This window comes from Arachis duranensis, chromosome 6 (genome assembly GCF_000817695.3).
Source record: "Arachis duranensis cultivar V14167 chromosome 6, aradu.V14167.gnm2.J7QH, whole genome shotgun sequence".
NCBI lineage: Eukaryota > Viridiplantae > Streptophyta > Magnoliopsida > Fabales > Fabaceae > Arachis > Arachis duranensis.
The window spans coordinates 5572474-5596523 of NC_029777.3; the positions used below are offsets into that span (position 1 = coordinate 5572474).

The 24050-nt window shown below is 33.6% G+C and overlaps 4 protein-coding genes and 1 non-coding gene across 10 annotated transcripts; all 5 read left to right on the forward strand.

The window, feature by feature from the left end:
* The first annotated feature begins 4391 nt into the window (after nt 1–4391).
* LOC107492194 (F-box protein PP2-B15) lies at nt 4392–5694 on the forward strand. The gene is made up of 3 exons (XM_016113188.3): nt 4392–4764; nt 4859–4977; nt 5070–5694. Exons 1-3 carry the CDS (start codon nt 4483–4485, stop codon nt 5533–5535), a joined length of 867 nt encoding a protein of 288 aa, XP_015968674.1. The 5' UTR covers nt 4392–4482; the 3' UTR covers nt 5536–5694.
* A 140-nt stretch (nt 5695–5834) lies between these two features.
* LOC107492195 (F-box protein PP2-B15-like) lies at nt 5835–9958 on the forward strand. Its single transcript, XM_016113189.3, has 3 exons — nt 5835–6428; nt 8892–9010; nt 9082–9958. The coding sequence occupies exons 1-3, from the start codon at nt 6174–6176 to the stop codon at nt 9449–9451; spliced, it is 744 nt and encodes a 247-aa protein (XP_015968675.1). The 5' UTR covers nt 5835–6173; the 3' UTR covers nt 9452–9958.
* Nucleotides 9661–9758, forward strand: LOC127739986 (small nucleolar RNA snoR69Y). The gene has a single exon (XR_008000727.1). It is a non-coding gene; the product is annotated as a small nucleolar RNA snoR69Y (small nucleolar RNA).
* A 6436-nt stretch (nt 9959–16394) lies between the features above and the next one.
* Nucleotides 16395–20747, forward strand: LOC107492206 (F-box/LRR-repeat protein 3). Of its 6 annotated transcripts, XM_052262527.1 has the most exons (9): nt 16395–17367; nt 18111–18149; nt 18305–18430; nt 18581–18685; nt 18777–19176; nt 19279–19408; nt 19505–19799; nt 20101–20141; nt 20300–20443. In XM_052262527.1, the coding sequence occupies exons 1-9, from the start codon at nt 16741–16743 to the stop codon at nt 20301–20303; spliced, it is 1767 nt and encodes a 588-aa protein (XP_052118487.1). In that variant the 5' UTR covers nt 16395–16740; the 3' UTR covers nt 20304–20443. The 6 variants fall into 6 exon arrangements, 5 of the variants coding, with proteins under 5 accessions (XP_052118487.1, XP_052118485.1, XP_020981966.1 ...); XR_002364788.2 differs by having other exon boundaries at nt 19505–20141; nt 20300–20407; XM_052262525.1 differs by lacking the exon at nt 20101–20141 and having other exon boundaries at nt 18581–18667; nt 20300–20747.
* Nucleotides 20748–21699: 952 nt separating this feature from the next.
* LOC107492207 (putative pectinesterase/pectinesterase inhibitor 22) lies at nt 21700–24044 on the forward strand. Its single transcript, XM_016113201.3, has 2 exons — nt 21700–22678; nt 23222–24044. Exons 1-2 carry the CDS (start codon nt 21733–21735, stop codon nt 23890–23892), a joined length of 1617 nt encoding a protein of 538 aa, XP_015968687.1. The 5' UTR covers nt 21700–21732; the 3' UTR covers nt 23893–24044.
* Nucleotides 24045–24050: the final 6 nt, after the last annotated feature.

Sequence of the window (24050 nt, forward strand, 5' to 3'; positions counted from 1 at the left end):
CATGCCGCATCATTACCCTAAAATTGCACTACATCAAACTTAGTAATCACCTCCTTCTTTATCTCTATCAATTCTAACATATTCACATTATTTTTACACTTAAAATTTTTTACTATTTTTCACTTTCCAACACCCATAAACCCCTTGTATTCCACAAACTAAAATCATTTAAAAACTTTATTACACACACCTTATTCTAGTTTTTTGGGCGGCTCCTTCTTATTTTCTCTTTCTGTTTTGCTTGCCTTTTTTGTGTGCCAATAATTTATTCTAAACTTGAAGAATGGCCATAATGTCCTCATCCTCGTCATATAAAATAGCTCCTGATTCAACCGCCAGATCTCAAGCAGCCCTTTTTTCAACCATATCTCTATGTCAACTTTCTCTATGCTCATCTTGATTAGTTTCACCGTCTACATCCTGCTCTAAGTCCCCCGAATCTTCTAAGTTTCTTACAGTCCCTTCATCTTCCAACCCAATTTTCTCCACCATTGTATTCTCATCCTCTAAATCTAAATCTCGCACTGCATCACTCCTCATTAGACGTATGACAACATGCTGCTTACCACTCCCGTCCAAACTAGCGTGGATCTCATTAACTACACTTGGTGGAATGTTTTCTTCCGCTGTGCTGTTCGAACAATTCTCCGCACCTCCGCCAATCTCCTTTCCGCCTTGATTTTTCTCGTCGGGTGCATTAGGGGCTTCACACTCTTCCCTGCTCTCCACGCCATCAAACTCAGCGCGGACATTATCACCTCCGTCACCAGCGCGGACATTATCATCAGCGTTGTTCACCGTGGCATCAACCCTTTCGCGAACACCACGCCCCTCTCTTCACTGTCGCCCGCAGCAGCCAGCAAGGAGGCTCTTTTAAAACGCACAATAACGTACTTTCCGTCGCACCACAGCCACTTCGCCGCCACATCCCACTAACATATTGGGCCTTATATGTTTCAACCCAGCCCCAACTGAACTTTTGTTTAACGCCAAATCAACCCCTTCCTTCCGTTTATCCCCATATTCCGAAGTCTCTATTCTTTCAGAGATTGCTTCGTTGCTGATTGTTTGAGATCGGATAGATTCTGCACTCACCATATCTGACGGATACACCCAAGAATTATCCATTCGCGTTTTCAAAAAACTCTCATACCACTCATCAAAATCCTCAACAGCAATTACTTTTCTATCCTTGTCATGCTCTACCTCTTGTAGTCCATGTGACATCATTATCACTGCATCCCATCCCAACTCCAACGGTTCTCTGAGCTTCTAGTTCTTCACTTCTATAGTATTCTAAGACAACTCTCTCTTTCTCGTTCATCTCAATATCCTTTTTTTTTAATTTTTTCTCTTTTCTATCAAGAGATTCCTTGGAATCTTCATCGTGCGTGCGTAGTGATTTTTTTTCTGGACATCGATCCTCCTCCTATACTTAGCCTCACTCACAAAGATTTCTTTACTCCTTAATCGCATTCATAATATACCCCTTCTTTTATAATATACCTGATAAAAATAAACAGATAAATTCGGTCATATTTTTCTTTACGTGCCAAATAAATATCATTTATCCACAAAAATTATAAATAATTCATTCTCCAATCGAAAATATACTTCTCAGTTCCAAACATGTGGATGTTTAATTTTTCAATGAGACTGTCTAGTTTTATCCCGTTTCATAATCAAGGTGAATGCTGCGCATTTCTTCTTCGTGTAATAGGTACGTGTTGGGAATAATACACCATTCCCCCTTGAGAAAACACCTTTGACAGAGAAATAAAATAGACACAATCACAACACAAGAATTTAACGTGGAAACTCCAATTACCGGAAAAAAAACCACGGCCGTTGTCAAATGACAACCAGAGAATATCACTATGTGAAAATTGTTACAACACATAGACTTCTTTCTCTCACCGGCACCCCAGTACACCCACACTCTCTCAAAGCAAATATCTAACTACACCTCACAACACTCTCTAATCAAAGAGTACAGAGGAAAAGAAAAATCAGATACAAGCTTAAAGTGTTTCCGACTGGTGCAAAAACAAATGGAGAACTTAGCCTCATATTTATAGCCTAGGCCACCCACTCCATTTGCTATTCTAAGCAATGTGGGACTAATTCAACCAAATCCTAACAGTACGCGACTCACAACCTCCCTCGCTCGATCTTTTTTTTTTCTTCAATTTGTGAGCATGTTTGAAATTAGCCAATGAATGTTTTCGGTGCGACATGAAGAAATCATAAAAATATTAATTAAAGAAACTCAATTATATTATGAATATAAAAATTAAATATAACCATTATTAATAAATAATTTATATATTTATCTTTATACATGTTTGATAAGCTTGAAAGAATCCTTAACTATACTGCTAAAATGAGACAAATATTTCTCTCACCCCATAATTTTGTTTCACACGCACATACGAGAGAGAGAGAGAGAGAGAGAGATATTCAGCATGTCTTATCCAATTGTTTTTGACAAATTAAAGTGGTTGGATGAAATAATGTTTATCTAGAATCATTCCAATAATAACTAAATTGTAATACTCGTAATTAAAAAATATTAAGACTAAACTATAATGTTTTAAAAATATTTAAAAACGTAAAAAGTTCAAATATCATATATTAAAAAAATTAGAGATTAAATTTTAATATATTTTTTATGAATTGCTGAAAATATCTACAAAAATAAATTAAAAAATGATAGAAATCAAATATTATAATGATTTTAATTTTTGCCTACATATTCTAAATAGTTATCTAACACTTTTTACAAAAAATTATTTATATCAAATTTTACAAATTATTTATCACTTATAAAACAAAAATAGTGTTTGTTGATTATTTTTATTGTCATATTTCTAAAATTTTTAGTAGTATTTTTATCATTTTGAAATTTTAAAAATATTTTTTTCCAACACTTAAATTATTTAATAATATTTCTTTTAAGTTTACTCACATATTAATTTAGACATGTTTTGTTGATGTTTTTACCTTTCCAGTTCTTTTAGACTTTGTTTGTTTAGTAGGAAGAAAATAAAAATGAAAGGGAAAATTTTTTAAATTTATAAAAAAAATTCTTTGTTTTCCTTTATTTTGTTTTTAGTTCGTTCCAAACAAACAGTCTTAATCATGAATGGTGTGTATAAAATAAGCAGGATAATTAGGGGGTAGAAATGAGCTGGGCTATTTGAGAAGAATTTGGATTCTCTAAAATTTGAATTTCATTTTAGAGAGTAAAGTGTGATTTTTTATCCTTAAATAGTTTCTCTTTCATATTTATTCTTAATCCTACCTATAAAATCAATGGTGAGAGATCACACTTTACTTTCTAAAGTGAAATTCAAACTTTAGAAGATCTAAATCTATTTGACAAGAATTTGTGACTTGACTCATTTTAAATTTAGTTTGACTCGACTCGTTTTATTAAATACAATAGGCTTGACTGTCAAAAAGATAGAATAGGCTTTGATTTTTTATAGCGCCTATTAATTAAAAGAAGTCAACACATAAATTTCAAAAAAAAATTTACAAATTTGTTGGCCAACTAATCACAATATTTTTTTTATAAAAACAAATTATTCTATTAAACACAAAATAAAACTAAAAGAAATTAATAGTCAATATTAATTAAGATTTTTTTTGTTTAAAGATAAAATTTATAGATTGTTAATATGATTACAATATGTGATTAAAAATTGTATATAAATGATTTTTTTTATAAAATATGAATAAATTTTAAAATTCATTTAATGTTAATTTATATTTTTTAAGTTTATTATTATTTTTTTTGAGTTTTAATTCACGAAACATATTTTTTAAATAGGCTTGTGGATTTATTGGGTTTTAGGATTAAGTCTAAAAAAAAACTTATAAAAAGTAATAAACCTAAATTTGAGCTGTCTATTTACAACATAAACCAAACTCGTCAAAACTAAAGTTCAACTCAACTCGACCCATCTCCACCACTAAGTGTAATACCATAATTTTAATCAATCCTCCATTTTTATTTTATTTTTTTATTTTTTTTTTGCCTAACCAATACTGGTTCCTTAAAACCAAGATGCCAAAAGGTTGACCAATACCAGCTCCTTAAAAACAAGATGCCGATTGCCGATTACCCAAAAGAGACAAAAGTTTATTATGATGTGTACAAAACCTTATCAGGGAATTTTAGAAAAAAAAAAGGAAGACGAAAAGTCAGATGTGGGTATATATATAACATTTGTATAATAATTTGGAAACTAAAATTGATGTTATGAATTATTAAAAGAGATAAAAGCGAAGGAAGCGGATGGTTCGTTGAAGGCCACCATCTCTATCATTGTCTCCTTATAAATACCCCCCTCAAACGACTTGGCACTGCACTTATTACCTTGCAACTTGTATAAAACTAGCTATAAATTGAATCCAGCGCCGTTTCATTTTCAAACCTTGGAGCAACTAAAATATCTCTTCGTTATTACGAACCCCATGGCAACTTATTGCTCAAATATTGAACTCTTGCCGCAAGATTGTGTTTGTTCCATTTTATCGTACTTGTCCCCTGCCGAGGCATGCACATTCTCACTTGTCTCCCCAACCCTTCACTCCGCCGCCGACTCCGACACCGTTTGGAAGTCCTTCTTACCATCCAACTATGAAGACATTCTATCAAGGGCTGTCAATCCCCTTCCCCTCCTCCAATTCTCTCATCATCACAAGCAACTCTTTCAAGCACTCTCCCATCCCCTCCCCCTTGACGCTGGCAACAAGGTAATTCTATTTGTTTTTCTTATTGGATCCCACTCGCAAGAGTCTTAGTTTAGTTTCTTATGTTATATGCTATTGTGTCCCCTGCTACAAGCAGATCTTCCAATTGGACAAGTCTTCCGGTAAAATTTCGTATATCTTATCTGCAACGGAGTTGTCTATAGCATGGGGCCAAGACACAAATTACTGGACCTGGACACAAACCCCTGAATCAAGGTAGAATGAAAATCGTTAATGTCTTAGCTATTATTTTCGTACAAGACATATTTGTGTGAATAACCACCTAATAACAATGATGATATATGCAGGTTCTCAATGGTGGCTGAGTTGAGAACAGTGAACTGGTTGCAAATTGAGGGGAAGATGAGAACAGGGGAGCTGACAGAGAGAACCACATACGGTGCTTATCTGATAATGAAAGTCTCGTCAAACAGAGCTTATGGGCTTGACTCTGCGCCGGCGGAGATATCGGTTGCGATCGGGGACAAAGTCGTGCAGAGAGGAAAGGCTTACTTGTGCCAGAAGGAGGAGAAGAAGCGCATGATGGAGAGGCTAATGTACGGGAACCGAAGACACATGTTGGGAAACGAAGAACAAGAGAATATTCCAGTTCCATTGAAAAGAGAGGATGATGATGGGTGGATGGAGATTCAGATAGGGGAGTTCTTCACCGGAGACACTGATCAAGAGATCAACATCACTCTTATGGAGGTCGGTTACCATTTGAAGGCCGGCCTTATCGTCCAAGGCATTCATGTTAGGCCTAAACACTAGGTGGAATTCACTACATAGATCAAATTCGCGGTTTACTATCTCATTGTGTACATAATCTGTTGACTGTTCCATTCGTTGAGTGATATTTTGTCGTCATGATGTGATGCTAGAGAATATAATACAGCAGCGCACATGGATGCATGTGGTTGTTTTCCCAAGTTTTTGGATGGTTGGACTAAGCTACCATTTTTTTTTTTATAAAATGATAAATGAAAATTCAAAATTCATATAGTATAAAATAGCAGTACTAACCAACAAGCTATATCTCAAATCACATAGTCTCCTCATACTCACCTAGAAGTTGCGAGTTCGAGTCTCGTTCCTAACTTTCATTAAAAAAAAAGATAGTAGTACTACTCCCTGTATAAGATGTGCTCATATTACGGCTACATGTTAACACAGACCCAAAAAGAATGTCGACATAGTAGCGTTATATATGATATAGTTGGACTTGACCATATCCCAAGTTAAGTACTATATATATAGTATATAGTAGAACTTGCCGTTTAATTTGTGGAGGAACTGAAGCAGCGAACACTGCCTTTTGAAAATCTTGATCTGTCTCTCCCATAATATAAACATCTGATTGCTCCGGTTTGGTAAGGGTTAACAAAAATTAAGGGGTGTTGATCTGAATAATGGAACGCGTGCCAGAGGATTGTTTTGCACACATTTTATCGTTTGCATCCCCACAAGATGCGTGTAGTTTGTGCCTGGTTTCAACGACGTTGCAGTCAATGGCTGATTCAGACTGTGTGTGGGAAAAGTTTTTGCCACTTGATTGTCAAGAAATTGTTTCAAGGATCGTGAATCCTTCATTGTCGTGCTCCTCTAATAAGAAGCACGTGTTTGTCACGTTATGTAGACCACAACTAATTGATGGCGGTAACAAGGTAATTTTTCGTCAAATCTACTCTTTCATTAGTATTTTTCATAGTAGCACCATTATTCACTATTGAAAAGACTAATCCTAAACAATTGTACAAACTATAACACATAATTAAGTATGTGTTGCATACATAAAATTGATGAGATCTATTTTTATCTATATATATAAATAGAAAATGAATATTGCTCTTTTATTTTGATAATATGATTTTTTTTGTTATAAATTCATACAAACACATAATAATAATAATAATAAAAAAGGAAAAATTAAGGTGATGTGGACTTTAAGTGAAGTTGATATTGAGGGCCGTTAGATGATTTGACTGATTTAACTAAATTTTCATCCAATAGCTCTCAAGTATCAACTTCACGTAAAGTCAGCTTCACATGAGTTTTCGACAAAAAAAAAAAATTATGTGATCATGTTTAAAATAAATATCATGTTCCTATAAATACAACTTGTTAGATTTATGAATAACTCTACCGATCGAGAATTTTGGGGATAACCTGCGAACTTGCTATGTGTCTCCAAATGTCTCAATCATGTTCTCGCAATGTCAAAGTCATTGATATTCAACGAGTAGTAGACAATATTCATAAAAGTTTATAACATTTAACAACTATAACTATATAAAAATATTATTTATATTAAAATTAATTATTAAAATTAGTTATTATATATTTATCTATAAATAAATATGTTGTTTATATTTTATAAAGTAAATGATATATTTTATAATATATTCATAATTTATATTCTAATATATATTTTATAAAGTAAATGATATATTTTATAATATATTCATAATTTATATTCTAATATATATTTTATAAAGTAAATGATTTTGATCATTCTAATAACATAGTTAAAATTTATATTATTAAGGGCAGTGTCACGCACACTGCTTTCACATTCAATCACTAATAACAGAAAAAGGCAGGTGATTAATGAAACGCGATGAAACCTTTCAAAACATGACTAAATTGGAAAAATGAAGTTTGATTGATGCTTTAACTTTGTCCAATTTAATGGTGTCTTGTAGGCACATTGCTGATCATTGTGAAAATAAATAAATATAAAGGAAAGCATGTAACAACCCAAATGGGGCCCTTACTGCATTCACCTTTTTATTTTAATTTTGAGTAAAGTATATTTTTTAGTCTTTAATGTTTATGATTTTTTTTAAATACTTCTAATATTAATTGTATTTAATGTTATTTCTAATATTTTTGGTTTGTACCAAAATTATTTTTTGGATATTAATTGTATTTAAAATATTAGGAACAAAATTAAAAACATTTAGGAATAATTTCAAAATAAATCTAAAATGTTAAGAATAAAATTAAATAAATTAAAAATATAAAAATAAAATTAAATAAAATTAAACGTTATAAATATTTAAAAAAAAATTAAAATAAAAATATATTTTATCCTTTCATTTTTATTTTTCACATGGATGGCATGTATGATCTCTATCCTTGGGATAATTATTTTAATTTTAACTTAGACTATACGGGAAAGACCAATGATGAATGATAGTCTTTGTGTTTTTAAATTTGTTGGTGTGCCTGTGTTTTTTAAATTTTATGATATACAGTCTGTGTTAAAAATTTGTAATAATTGTTCTTATTGGAAACAATGCAATTTATTATTTTTTCGGGGCACAATTTGCTAACTAATATAACTTTATAATACATTTGAAGATTGTTTACAACAATGCAAAATGTTACACTACTTACAGTTTCATAAAAGATATATTACATCAAAGTTTTTTTTTATTAACCTAATTCTTAATGATTTGCTAATATATATATATATTGTTCAAGCTACAAGAGGCTATGCTTTAATGGTTTATTATTATATGAATGAGATAGAAGCAGGCATCTTCCTCACACTCACCTTTTTCTTTTGTTGATTGGGTTGTTGTTGTTGGTAACTCAAGCATTATGCTTATCTGGCAGCAGTGTCTACATGGGTCGTTGACCCCTGAAAAAGGTGGCATTTCCAACCAATATTTTGTTATCAAAGCTGACTAAAAAGTTGTTGCTTAATAATAATCTCTACACACATTAATAAATGAGATTTTGATAATGAATTTGCACAACAATGTAATATTCTATGAGCAATGTGTCAACCAACACTTGTAGTTTATATTTGTAATTCTGGTAAGTAGGACACATAATGCAAAGCGACGCAATAATTATTGTTAATTACCTCAAGGTTGCTTTAGGATCTTCAGGCGGTGGAGCAAATATGAATTTCTTAAAGACTAAATTCATATTTGCTCTATCACCTGTGGTTGCTCAAGTCAATCTTCGAAGTAAATTTTAATTTATTCTTGTAAAGAAATAAATTACTAAGTTTAAATTTTGTATTTATTAAAGTAAATTATTTAAAATTTTCTATTGTTAGCGATTTTAACTTGTATTTTCAGGACACGTGTTAGCTAATAATTTTTTTAAAACAGATATTCTGGATTGAAAAAAATTCAGGAAAAATATGCTACCAGTTGAGTGCAAGGGAGCTTTCAATTGCATGGGGAAAGTGCCCTCTATATTGGTCCTGGAAACCAGTTGAAGGCTCAAGGTTTGAGCACATATGATTTATTTATAATCCTAATTATTATCATATTTATAATTAAGCATATTAATTAATAGGTTTGAAGAAGCTGCTGAACTAAGAACGATTTGCTGGCTAGAAATGAATGGCAGCATAAGCACTGGAATGTTATCTCCCAAAACATTATACGGTGCGTATCTGAAAGTGAAAATAGCTGATCGTGCCTATGGCTTGGACTCTTTACCATCACACGTGTCGGTTGAACTTCCCAATTACAAATCACATGGAACTGTTTATATACGACGCCCCTCACATACACATGAAGAATGGTTGGAGATTGAGTTGGGGAGCTTCTATACTGGGCTGGATAAAGAGGTTGTAAAAATGGGCCTCAAGGAGGTCAAAGGCGTCCACTTGAAAGGTGGGCTTATTGTTGATGGAATTGAAATAAGGCCCAAAATGGTCTAAACAAGGCCCAAAATCCCAAAAAAGGGTGAAACAGGTTTTTCTCACACCGGCTTTCCCGTGTAACCCTAGCAGTGCTCGGTGTTTATAAATGCAGGGTGTCAATACCGTATGCCACCAAATGCAGCACTTTCATTACTTGGTTTGCTGGTTATATGATTGTTCCTGTGATTATGAGGTCAATTTTGTTCAGATTTAGCAAGTTTAATTTTGTGTATGGCAATGATGATAAATGTGAATCCCAGCTCATTATGAGGCCTTTTCCAAGGTCCGGGAATGGAATTATCCACATCTATCTGAGCTTCTATACCTACTCTCCAGTTAAGTGTTAATGTGTTATCTTTTGTTCCTTCTTATTTAATCAGATTCCTACTGGCTCCAACTCTTTGTCAAGTTTTGCAAGAAATCCATGGTTTATCACATCATTTCATTTTTATTCTATTAGTCTAACTAAATTAATTGTTTGTGTAAATTACACATTAAAATAATATATATACAATCATAGGTGGATTTTATGGCGTCCCTCACAAATTCGTGGCACCTTACAAAGGATAGTTAGATCCGTTTATTACTGGGTGTGTACGGTAAATGTGTGTATTGGAGGAGATAATTTGAATGACACGAAAATTTTTATTTAAAATTTAATATAAAATTTGTCATTTCAATACTTTAATTTTATTTTAATTTATACTTAAATTATTTTTAATTATTTTAAATAATTTTAATTAAATTATAAAAATTTAACTAAAATAAAATTATAAAATTATAAAATTAATAATTTAAAAAATGTAAAGATTTAAAATTTTGTGTATTTAAATTAAAAAAAATTAAAATATTTAATTTATTTGAATATAGTTTAATTAAATTTTTGTTACAATATTTTAATAATATTATTGTAATATTTATTTAATGAGAGTTTAATAAATTATACAAGTAAAAATATTTTATTAATTTTTTAAAAATAATATGATATCTCTTTATTAATATTAGTATTATTTCAAAAATAATATCTAATATAAAATTTAATTTTAAATTATTTCAATTAAAATAAAAGTCAAAAGTGAAATTTAAAATTAATTTTATTGGAGTTGTTCTAATTATTGATTGGGATTTGTTTTCGAAAATTCTCCGTGCAAGTTTTTTAACAATATGGAAAATTATTGGATGCCAGAAACAAAGAAAAATAAATTTTTAAGAGTAAAAAATTAAGAAAATACTATCTTATTTGTGTTTAATAATTTTTTTAGAAATGTAAATATTATATTTTTTTAATATAGAGTCCACTAGAAAACTTCAAAATTTAGATGAAAATTATTTATTATGATATTATGAAAAAAAAGTTTGCTCATTTATATTGTTAATTTTTAAATAAAATATATGTCAACTATTGAAAACTTATTATAGAAAAAAAGATTTAATAATATTACATGGTATGGTATGTTATTAGTTATTATTAATTTTTTAGTATTATTCATTTAAAATAAAGAGTGTGTCCGTTTGCTCGAGCCTTCGGTGGATCGGGTTGAATTGGTATTGGAGCTGACTTAAAGGGGTTGGACTTGGACACGAGCTAGGATACTGGAAGGTATTGGTTGGTCAGTGAGTAGGGGCCACTGCAAGAATTTCGACTAGGATTAAGGTAACGTACTTTTAGAGAGAGGTAGATCTCTCCTCCTTTATAGTCCGTACTCGAGTGGGTCTACTTGCGGATTACCTCTTAATTCTGATCGTCTGACCCACCGGATCAACTACCCGTATCTGGACCCAAATCGCTTGTAGATTGGACCGAAATAGAATGTATCATTAGTTAAATGAAATCTGTGCTTAGATTCACCCTAAAATTTATTACATAATGTTAATAGAAATTTTATAATTGAGTAAATATTAAATTTAAAAAAAATTATATAAAATAAAAACGAATTTGATGCAAGATATTTAAATTTTTAAATTATATTAAATATTTATATTTTTATAAACTAAAATATTTTATTGTAAATAGAGAAAAAGAGCATTCACTTGCAGTGATAATAAATTCCTTTTCTTATAGTATTACAAGAGTTTGTGATTGGTTTAATGTAACTAAATATTGATAAACAAATAACACATGAAATATTTTGGTAAAAATATTTTTTTTATAATTGTTAACATAATTAAAAGATAAAAAATCTATACATACAAGAATGGTACGTTATACATAATTTTAAGAGTATTTATCTATTTTAGTCTCTAAAGAATTTTAGATTAAACACTTTAGTTTTCAACTAAAATTAATTACTCGATTGATTCCTAACAATTAATTCTATCAGTTACTTAAGTCATTTGTTCCGTCAACTCTAACGGAGTATAAAATAGTCCCTAACAATTCTAACGGAGGACAAAATGGTCACTGATAACTCTAACAGGAGATAAAATGATCCCTGATCCCCTTTGTTCGGAAATGACACCATTCTTCCCCAATTTCCATCGTACCTCGCATAACCCTAACATTCATACTCTCATTCTTTACCTTCACAGTCTTCTTCTCTATCTTTTCCTTCCTCCTCTTCAACTTATCTATCTTTTCCTTCCTCATCTTCAACTCCAAGATCAAGCCATGACATAACTGCCACGCGTGTTGCACCTACCTCAACATGTCATTGACCACACACTTCTTAAATCTCTGTGACTGGTATACCCACCTCATCCGCACTTCATCCACCAGAAGCATCTACATCCACGTCCTCGATAACAACATCACCTCTAACCTCGACAATGTCCATCACATTCTCAAGATCAAGTTCCACAACTATCTTAAGAGCATGTCTTTCTCCACTCACCGACAAGCAATATAGATTGTTAGACATTAGGACATCATGAGAAGATTCTCCTTCGACATCATATGCAAATTCTCATTTGGAATGGACCCCGAGTGTTTCATTCCTTCTCTCCCGAAGTCCAAGCTGACAAACAACTTCGATCTCGCATCCAAGATATCAGTATAGCAAGCAATGTCGCTATCGCTGCTCATATAAAAACTTAAGCGATTACTGAACATTGGTTCGGAGAAAAAGTTGAAAGAAGCTATCAGAGTGGTGGACAATGTAGCCATGGAGATGATAGGACAGAGGAGGAGGGAGATGGCGACGACAACGACGGGTCTTAATAAATTGGACTTGCTGTCTAGATTCATGGGATCCATCGAATATGACAAATACTTGATAGACATAGTCATTAGTTTCCTGAGTATGAATTGGTTGAAAACAAATTGAGATTTTTTGTTCTTGTGAACATTGAAATTGCAGAGTATGCATTGTGTAACTTGAAGTTGCGGTGTTAGACTTTTAAAGTTATGCAAGATATGATAAAAATTGGGGGAGGACAGTGTCGTTTCCGAACAGAGGGGGTCAGGGACTATTTTGTCACCTGTTAGAATTGTCAGGGACTATTTTGTCATTCATTAGAGTTAACAGAGCAAAAGACATAAATGACTGATTGAGTTAATTATTAAGGACCAATCGAGTAATTAATTTTAGTTGAGAACTAAAGTGTCTGGTTCGAAATTTTTCCAAGAAATTAACAAAAATGTACATTTGAGTTTAGGAGATTAAGTTGATTATTTATTAAAATAGAAGACTAAATTGGATAACAATTGAATTTCAAAAACTATTGTGAATATTTATTCAATTACAAAAGCATACCAATTATTATTTATTAGATTAAATTTACAAGTAATATATCAATTTTTGAATTAATATATATTCTTATGTTATCTTTAATCTTTCAAAATTTGTGTTTAAATTTTAAATATTATAATATATTTTTATCGTCTTTATTCATATTTTTTTAAATCAAAATTTACACAATTATTTGTAAAATACATAAAAGGAGGAAAATTAAATTATTGTAAAATAGTAAAATACATAAAAAAAGGAAAATGAAGTTTTGTAAAACTAAAAAACAATCAATTATTGTATTGCGCTCAGTTGAAGAGTTGAAGTCGTTAAGATTGACATATTTTTTATCGGAGTTTTTTTAGTCTTTTTAACAATATTTAATCTCATTAATAAAATTTTAAAATTTAAAGTTATATACCAATTTATTTAAAGTTTTAACCATAAAAGTTTTCTTTCATAAAATTAAAGAATGTTAAAAAAAAAATGAAAAATACTACTCACACTTTAATGGCTTCTCCTTTTTTTTAGTTTTTTACACTCATCTTTCAAACATTCAACAAACACACCTAATTGATGATGATGATCCTATAACCATTGACCAAAGCATCTTCAGTTTATCAGAAAACAAACATTATAAATGGAAGAATATGTTGAAAGGTCATGTTGAAGAATAATATGTTAGTTGGTTGGATTATGTTTTTGGATCAGAATGGAGTTCTATTTTTTCTAAATCTTTTTTCTTCCAGTATCATTAACTTACCACGTTTTCTTTTTTCATTCTTGCACCCTGTCACATATTCTTAGTTTGCTGAATACTTAAGAAAAACCTTTATAATCAAAGCTATCTCAATGTGTTATTCCTCTCCTTCAAGTTACATTCTTACCATCATATATAGTTCTAACAATAAGATTGTTTATTACAATTCTATAACTTGGATGGGCTTTTTAATGATAAGCAATTTTATTGTGACATTGTGTTCAACAACAACTATCTTTATGCCTTGACACAAGATGGTTCTATTGAAGTTTAGAATATTTGTGGACAAATTTTTTAAAAATTAATTCCTTTAACACCAACTGTGGAGATAAATTATGAAGAGGAGGAACTATATTTAGGAGATAATTTCTCAAAAAATTTGTAGTTGGTGGTATTTGCAAAAAAAATCTTGCCGGCGATAAAGTTTATTGAAAATTTTGTGAATAATGACGGGTTAGTAGTAGGAGTTCTTTTATCATCTGAAGATACACAACAATTGATTTGTCCTAATAGAACAAAGTATTTTATGTGGCTCAAAAATTTTAATATGGAAATAATATTACACATGTGCGTCAAGATGAGACTTCGAGGTATTATTCTGAGATGTGGTGGACCTTTTGTTTCTCGCACTACACAAAAAGGGTTTAATTTTTTTTTTAAATTCATTTCTTTCATATCTCGCATTGTTCGACAAAGTTATGGGAAAAATGGCTTGTTAGCCCATCTCGCCCGTGCAAGAAATTTTTTTATTTTTTTAAATAATAAATTAAGTGAAAAATATTTTGACATGATATTTTTGTCAGTTCGTTGAATGCGAGAAGTTTATTTTATTGTGTGAAATATTAATATTTTAATATTATTTTTGAAAAAATTTAATTATTTTATTAAATTAACGATTTAAAAATTAATATCTATTCTCCTATATAAAAGAGTTAACCGGGTTTGCAAATGAGTTCACTTTCACTTTTTTTTCGTATTCAGTCTCACTTTCACTTTTCTCTTAACAAAATTTTTATTTCTACCACTTTCTTTAAAATATTTACAGTGTGTGACAATTCTTTTTAGTTTTTGTTGTAAGAGTAATGGAAACTAATGTGATTTATTTGGTATATTTTGATGGTGAAGTTATATCATATACAACTGAGGGTGTAAAATTTATTTATAGAAATATAATTTTTTTAATTATTTTTTGCACGTTGCCATTTGAAGAGTGAAAAAATATATTATGCCAACACATACACGAAAATATTTCAAAAAGAATTAGTAATATTCTATACAGGTGTTATTTTTCGGTGTGATACAATTTCAATCAATGAATGTGAGAAGCTCATGTGTCGATCCTGAAGTCGTATGTTGAGTTCGAGCAATTGGGTAATACCCACAAAGCAGATAAATCGTTGCTAAGTGAAGAAGACAAATGAAAAGAAAACAACAGTGATAGTATTCAAACAAAAAAAAAAGAAGAATCCACTTCAACCCATATGCCTTAAGCACGACCATAGATAACATAGAAATTATCCTACAAAAAAAAAAATTCCATTGAAGCAACTATTTCCGTGCGACTAAATTTCCATTTTGATCCCTGAAATTCACGGAATTACCTATTTTGGTCACTGAAATTTAAAATTACCTATATTGGTCCTCCAGATTCAAGTCTAGGAACCAATGTGGTCCCTCGACTCTTTTCGGTGATGACTAGGCAAACAGATTGCTGATATGAGATGGCACCCTTCCTGCCACGTTGGATGATGAGTAAATGATGTCGTTTACCCTTGGCACCCAAACAAGCAAGAAATGTCGTCGCTTTATATATGAAGGGAGAAGAAACGATGGAGATCCAAAATAAAGTATTTTTCTTCTTCTCTACCTCCACTATTCTTCATTTCTGACTTGTTTGGACGCCAAGGTAAACGATGTCGTTTACTCATCATCCAGCGTGACAGGGAGGGTGTTATCTCAGCACTATGTTTGCCTAGTCATCGTCGGAAAGAGTTGAATGACTATATTGGTGTCCGGACTTAAATTTGGAGGACCAGTATAGATAATTTTAAATTTCGGGGATCAAAATGAGTAATCACGTGAATTTCAGTTATCAAAATAGAAATTTAATCGAATTCCATGCATAGTATCTATACAGCGGGTCGTACAAATTACATAGTATCATAAATTGCTATTTCGAGTTCTGTAAATGAGTTAAGATCGGAGAACGTATTTTCATAATAATTTTTTTAATTAAATATTTATTTTATTTATTTAAATAAAAAATCTTAACTATTGTGTAAAGGTTAAGTTAGAATCTCACCTATGATAGTTTTAAGAGAAAGTCTTTGTGATTAATAATTTCCAATTGACTATTGAATTTTTTTTAGAAAAAGTAAAATTGGTTAGTTTGTTTATTTTTATATATAAAAAATTGTTAATAACATAAAGATCAGATGACTCTTAATTTTAAATGTGGGGCTTGTCTAACATACACCTAATAATATAGCTGCCTCCCCTGGGGCATGCAAGATGAAACTAATTTATCAGAAGCTAGAAGAGTTAGGGTTATTGCTTAGTTATATGTTATGTTGATTAATTTGCTTCCTTAATGGTTATTAGGGAGTGAGAAGAAATAGAATGAAGTAGTACAAGAGAGGACATGATCAAATTGGAAAAACATACCATTTCTCTCCTCCGTTCTTCCCACTGCACTCCCTCTCTTTTCCGAACAAACGCAGCGTAGAAGCAATGAAACCGTCACAACCACACTCCACATTTTCCCCCACACTCTCCAAACGCATCCTCCATCCCCTTCTCCATCTCCGCCTCTTGTTCCTCTTCGTTCCCACCTAAACTAAACCCCACTCACTCTTCTCTCTTTTCTTATTATCTTTTTAATCATGTCTGAATCCCTTCTCTGCCTCTTAACCGAGGACCTCCTCGTCCGAGTCCTTCACCACCTCCACTCCGACGCTGACCGAAAATCATGGCGACTCGTCTGCAAGCACCTGAACCGGGTCGAATCCATCACCCGAACAACCATTAGGATCCTCCGGATCGAGTTCCTACTCGCTCTGCTCCACAAATTCCGCAACATTCAGGAACTTGACCTCTCCCTCTGCCCGCGGATCGACGACGGAGCCGTGAAGGTTATGCTGAGTCAGGAATCGCCCGGTTGGACTCGGGGGCTTAAGAGGCTGGTGCTGAGTCGAGCCACCGGTTTGGGCCACTCGGGTCTGGAACAGCTGGTTCGTGCGTGTCCCTTGTTGGAGGCCGTTGACGTGTCGCATTGTTGGGGTTTCGGTGACAGAGAGGCTGCGGCCATTTCGTGCGGCACGAGGTTGAGGGAAGTGAACATGGACAAGTGCTTGGGTGTCACTGATATTGGGTTAGCCAGGATCGCTGTTGGTTGCAGCAGATTAGAGCGCCTCAGCTTGAAGTGGTGCTTTGAGATTTCTGATCTTGGCGTTGACCTTCTTTGCAAGAAGTGCTTCTATTTGAAAGTTCTCGATGTCTCGTATCTCAAGGTTAGTTAGTTAGTTAGTTAGTTATGGAAAGGTGTTTGGCCATGACATTATTGGTAGTACTTATTTGAGAGCCACTAATTGGATATGCTGATTAGATGATCCATTTTGGTTTTGACTTTTCAGTTTTCACACTTAGTCCTTTGTCTTTGTTGAAAACAGTTATCTCTTATCCACATTACAGCACCATGTGCAGATTGGTGAATGAAAGGGACAGAGAGAATGAGAAACAAAGATGGATGATGGTGACGGGAGTTATATGTTATTGTTGTTAAAAATGGGTGCTAATTACCGACAGGGGGCAATCACTTATTTTGGAAACCACTTAATTCTTGATTCCTTACCATTCGTATTAATGGTAAAAGTAAAAATTGTTAACTAGTTATAATTGAAACATTCTATAAGCTTTTTCGAAGAGTGCAAACCAAATTCTTTTAGTCATATTCCCAACTTTTCAAATAGGATTCTTGGGTAGTGGGTTTCGGATGTCTTTCAAAGACTAGTGCTACATCCTGAATAAGTGGCTTTTATTTTTTCATGCTTACAATAAATGAAGAAAACATTTGGTTTCGTATATATCGGAATGGGAAAGAAAAAACTATTGTTTTTTCTTGACTAAGGACAATGTGTTGTTGTTGTACTTGTATATGCAGTAATGGCAGTTGCTGATATGATTTTCTGTTTTAACTCATCACCTTATTCGGTTATTCCACTTATATTTGGTTATGTTTTGCTGCTTTACACAGTCATGGAGTTCTATTCTTGCTACTCTTGAGAGTGTAGAGGTGAAGTTATGATTGGATGACTAAAATTACTACATAAAATATTTTTACTACATAAAATATTTTTGCACTTGACAGTGGATAAAAAAGAAAAAAAAATTAAATCTATATTTTTTTAAAATGATCTTTTGAATAATTTTGGGATCTTCCGTCATCAGGTTACAAGCGAATCTTTGCGATCAATAGCTTCTCTATTATATCTAGAGGTTCTTGTTATGGTGGGCTGCTCTTTAGTGGATGATGTTGGATTGCGGTATCTTGAAAATGGATGTCCACTTCTTAAGGTGAACTTTAGTTATTTGTTCACTCTAAGTTTTAAAATGTCTCAGTACTGGGTTTAAACAAGTCAAGAAGTTTGCCTGATGAGTTCTGTGGAACATAGAGACAGATATATGTCCTTAATTTTAAACAAGCGTCGTTTCCTTGTATTGCAGACGATTGATGTATCACGGTGCAACTGTATTAGCTCCTCTGGCTTAATATCTCTAGTTAGTGGACATGTGGATCTTGTACAGATAGGTGTAGGATACTGCCTCTCTGTGAGTTTATCGTGATATATGATATAAGTGTATACCGCATCCTGCATCGTCATAAACTTACTATACACTTACACTTAGCCATGCCCTACAGGAACTTTCAGGACCTCTTGTTCATTGCTTGAAGAATTTAGAGCAGCTGAGTGCAATTAGAATTGATGGTGTTCGAGTTTCTGACTTCTTCCTCCAGACCATAGGGAAAAACTGCAAGTTTATAGTGGAGCTTGGTTTAAGCAAATGTATTGGTGTAACCAACATGGGTATTTTGCACCTAGTATCCGGTTGTGGCAGTTTGAAGATACTTGATTTGACTTGTTGTCGCTCCATCACTGATGCAGCCATCTCTACAATAGCAGACTCTTGTCCGGACCTTGTCTGTCTTAGGTTAGAGTCTTGTGACATGGTGACTGAGAATTGTATTTATCATCTTGGATCGAATTGCTTGCTGCTTGAAGAACTTGATCTTACTGATTGCTCTGGCATCAATGACATTGGTAAATTTCAGTAGAGTTATATCTGTAATTAGTTGTATGAATTGTGTTCGAGAGTGGCAGTAGTTCTGATTAATCTATTTCCAACGTTCTGTCTTCTTGCAGCACTTAAGTACCTATCTGGGTGTTCAGAACTCGTAAGATTGAAGTTAGGATTGTGCACAAACATATCAGACATTGGATTGTCACAAATTGCTTATAATTGCCGAAAAATGGCTGAACTTGATCTCTATCGGTAATTGAACTTTGCGGGCGTGTGTAATTGTTTATGGTTCAACGAACTGTAAACCAAGTAGTGATTTGTTTAGTTCATTCCATTTGTCTATTGCAGATGTGTATATATTGGAGATGATGGGCTAGCAGCACTTGCAAGTGGATGTAAGAAGTTGATGAAGCTTAATGTGTCGTATTGCAATAGGATCACAGACAAAGGGATGGAGTATCTCAGCCATCTTGGTGAATTATCGGAACTGGAGATGCGTGGGCTTTCAAACGTCACAAGCATTGGTATAAAAGCTGTTGCACTGAGTTGCAAGAGACTGGCCGATTTAGATTTAAAACATTGTGAAAAAATAGATGATTCTGGTTTCTGGGCCCTTGCTTTTTACTCACAAAACCTGCGGCAGGTCAGTGGTATTTGCATTACTCAATTACATTATTTCTGCCTTCTTAATAACAGAGGAATGCAGCCTCCAAATCGAAAGTAAGTCAAATGAATGTGCCTGAAGGGACATAAATGATACCCCTCAGGTTTTATTGATTCATAAGTTATGTACTGTCTTCTAGTTTGATCTTATTGACAAATTTGTCACTATGATACTCCTTTGAGTCATTGACCAACACTATGATACTCCTACTGCTTCTCAATGCTTCATAAGATAATCTTTTGTTTCTTTGCTAATTGACAAACTGATACACTAAACGTAGAAAACCTGCTATGCTGGTAACACGTGGTTTCTACAGCCGGTGTGAGTATTTTCTTATGCTTTCTATAACTGAAGTTCCTATTTACACTTTTACAAGCCGATCATGCGTTAATTATTCGTCAAATAATGGTGAAAGAGATCGTATATATTAGTGTATTTGAATGACTAACTGAGTATAGTGATGATGATGATGTTGGCAGATAAACTTGAGCAACTGCAATGTATCAGATGTGGTGTTGTGCCTGATGATGGGAAACTTGAAACGCCTTCAGGATGCAAAACTGGTGCATCTTTTTAAAGTCACTGTAAAAGGGGTGGAACATGCCCTTAGAGCTTGCTGCGGCCGCATCAAGAAGGTTAAACTACATAGTTCTCTGCGGTTCTTGATTGCGCCGGAAATACTTGACACGTTCCAAGCACGAGGGTGCAAGGTCAGATGGGATTAGCCATGCTATTAATCCCTCATCAAGGCCAAGATAAATTAATGTATTTTGCTTGCTTTTCTTGGAAAACAAGGCACCAAAGAGGCCTTGGGTTCAGTGATTTTGTAAATTTCTCTGGTATGGACCTACTCAACTAAGGTGGTACAAATAATACTTCTGATAGGTTACATTGACGGGTTTAAGAAAAAGGAATTTAACTTCTCAAGGTATCCCCTTCCTTATTTATGAGGTTACTTCTCACAAGAGTTAAATCTGATTTTAACTTAATAATGATGCTTACAAATTTGATTCTGTAACCGATCCCATGTAAAAATTGAACTTCATTAGCAGTTTTGTCATTATCGAGTATATATAAATCTGACTGTCGATATATTTCTAGGCAAAGTGTTTGATGATCATACTTAGAGTTAGACAGAGACAGGGGTGACCGAGTCTTAAAATATTTAGGAATTAACCCAGTGCTTATTATCAAAATTATATGTTGATTCTTCCGTTGTAAAAGTTCCATAATTATTTTAGACCTGGTAAAAGACGACTCCAGGTAATTAAGTTTCATATATTAAAAAATCTGAATTGGTTCCAATAGTAGGAACTAGATTACTTAAGCAGAAATCAAGCTATGCAATAAGAAAGCAGCTAAGAACCAGATGCAGCTCGAGTTTTTACGCGACTACGAAGCAAAGAATACAAGTATACAACTTTCGGAATGCTTTCACCTATCATTTAAAAATAAAATAAAATAAAATAAAATAAAATAAAAACCATAGAGTATAGGCCTCAATTTATGTGCTCTCCGAACGGGACCTTAGCTTGAGAGAAACATAATAAGGTTGGTTATTCATTTAACTGTTTATTTTGACTTATGGTTGCACCTTGATACAAAAGAAGCCACGGCCTTGTATAAATAATAATCGATGAAACATCAAAAAGTGAGAAGCTCCAAACAATCACAATACATGTATGGGGGATGGGGAATACCATGCCATGCCTCCATCAAAAGCAAGCTTTGGAATTACTTGGCACTTTTGTCCAGAGAAAAAAAGCACAAAGTGAACGTGAATAATATTACTCTCAAGAAAAGAACTTGAACTCCGAAAGCAAAAACTCGTGTATAAATAAAAGTTGGTTCTGAACAACACAAACACAAACACATATACCCTACTACCTTTCCACTACTCTGGCAAATAATAATGGCTTTGCTTAATCTCTTTTTCATCCTCATGCTTTTACCCTCATCATTTGAGTCTTCACTTTCATCAGGCATCGAAACCCAAGACCTTAACTCCATGATTGCACAAGCCTGTATGAACATCGAAAACCAAAACTCATGCCTCGCCAACATCCAAAACGAGCTCGTCAAGATCGGCCCTCCAAGCCCCACTTCCGTGTTGAGTGCAGCACTCGGTGCCACGATCAACGAAGCCAGGGGGGCCATCGACAAGATCACAAAGTTCACCACGTTCTCGGTGAGCAACCGCGAGCAACTAGCCATAGAAGACTGCAAGGAGCTTCTAGACTATTCCGTTTCGGAGCTGGCATGGTCCATGGGAGAGATGAGAAGAATCCGTGGCGGAGATACAAGCGCGCAATACGAGGGAAACCTGGAAGCGTGGCTAAGTGCAGCTCTGAGCAACCAAGATACTTGCATTGAAGGGTTTGAAGGTACGGACAGGCGCCTCGAGAGTTACATAAGCGGAAGCTTAACGCAAGTTACGCAGCTTATAAGCAATGTGTTATCCCTCTACACTCAACTCCATAAATTACCATTCAGCCCTCCCAGAAAGACTAATACTCTTAATGTCACGACGGTTGTTGATGAGTTTCCCGACTGGATGAGCGACGGTGACGAGCAGCTGCTTAAGGGGAAGTCGCCCCCGCATGGTCGTGCGGATGCTGTGGTGGCGTTGGATGGGAGTGGGCATTTCCGGAGCATCATGGAGGCCGTTAATGCGGCTCCGAGTCATAGTAACACGAGGTATGTCATATACGTGAAGCAGGGGTTGTACAGGGAGAACGTTGATATGAAGAAAAAGATGACCAACATTATGCTCGTTGGTGATGGTATTGGCAGAACCATTCTCACCAGCAACCGCAACTTCATGCAAGGATGGACTACTTTTAGAACTGCTACACTTGGTAAGTAACATAAGATCTGATATTTTTTAAGAAATTAAATAGTTTACGAAAATTTTTAAGTGTATCGGTATACCAATGTTTTAATAATTTTTAATTGTTAATTTTAATTATAAAAAATATTTATAATATAAGAAGAGTTTTAAATGTATCAATAATATTAGTATTTTAATTATTTTAACCGATGATCTGAATTATAAAAAATATATATAATATATATTAATTAAAATTAACGATTAAAATAATTAGAATATCGATGTTTTAAATACATTTAAAATTTTTTTCTATAATATATATAATTAAGATGAACGATTAAAAATTATTGAAACATTAATATATTGATATATTGAAAACTTTTCAATAGTTTATTATTGGTAAAAACTCAGGTATAGTTGATTTTACGTGAAATTAATAGTTAAGATTTATTAGATAAAAATTTAATCAAATCAATCAAATTATCTAATAACTCTTATTTATCAATTTCACGAGTCGATTGCACCTCAACTTTATTATTTTTTATGTAAAATGACAAAATTCACAATGTAGCTGTATCCGGGAAGGGATTCATTGCAAGGGACATGACATTCCGCAACACAGCTGGACCAGTGAACCACCAAGCAGTGGCACTTCGTGTGGACTCTGACCAATCAGCGTTCTACAGGTGTAGCATCGAAGGATTCCAAGACACACTTTACGCTCACTCACTGCGTCAATTTTACCGAGAATGTGAAATTTACGGTACCATTGACTTCATCTTTGGCAACGGTGCAGCAGTGTTGCAAAACTGCAAGATCTATACGAGAGTCCCTCTCCCGTTACAAAAGGTTACCATCACGGCCCAAGGAAGAAAAAGCCCACACCAAAGCACAGGCTTCACAATCCAAGATAGCTTTATTCTAGCAACTCAGCCCACTTATCTGGGCCGGCCCTGGAAGGAGTACTCAAGAACAGTTTACATAAACACCTACATGAGTGCGCACGTGCAGCCTCAAGGGTGGCTTGAGTGGTTTGGGAACTTTGCATTGAACACATTGTGGTACGGTGAGTATAGGAATTATGGGCCTGGGTCAGCCCTTGGTGGAAGGGTCAAATGGCCCGGGTATCATGTTATTAAGAATCCTGCTGCAGCTAGTTACTTTACGGTTCAGCGGTTCATTAACGGTAACTCATGGTTGCCAAGGACAGGTGTCAAGTTCACTTCAGGCTTGACCAATTGACTCATTTCTAATTCCACCTCTATACTGCTTAGCTAGCTATTTTACTATAATAATCTGGATATGTATCAATGGTAATACTAATATGTTTACCATTGTTAGGTTTTAATTAGGTCAATAATTTTACCCTTTTTCTTTGACTGTTGTAGGAAGAATAGGTT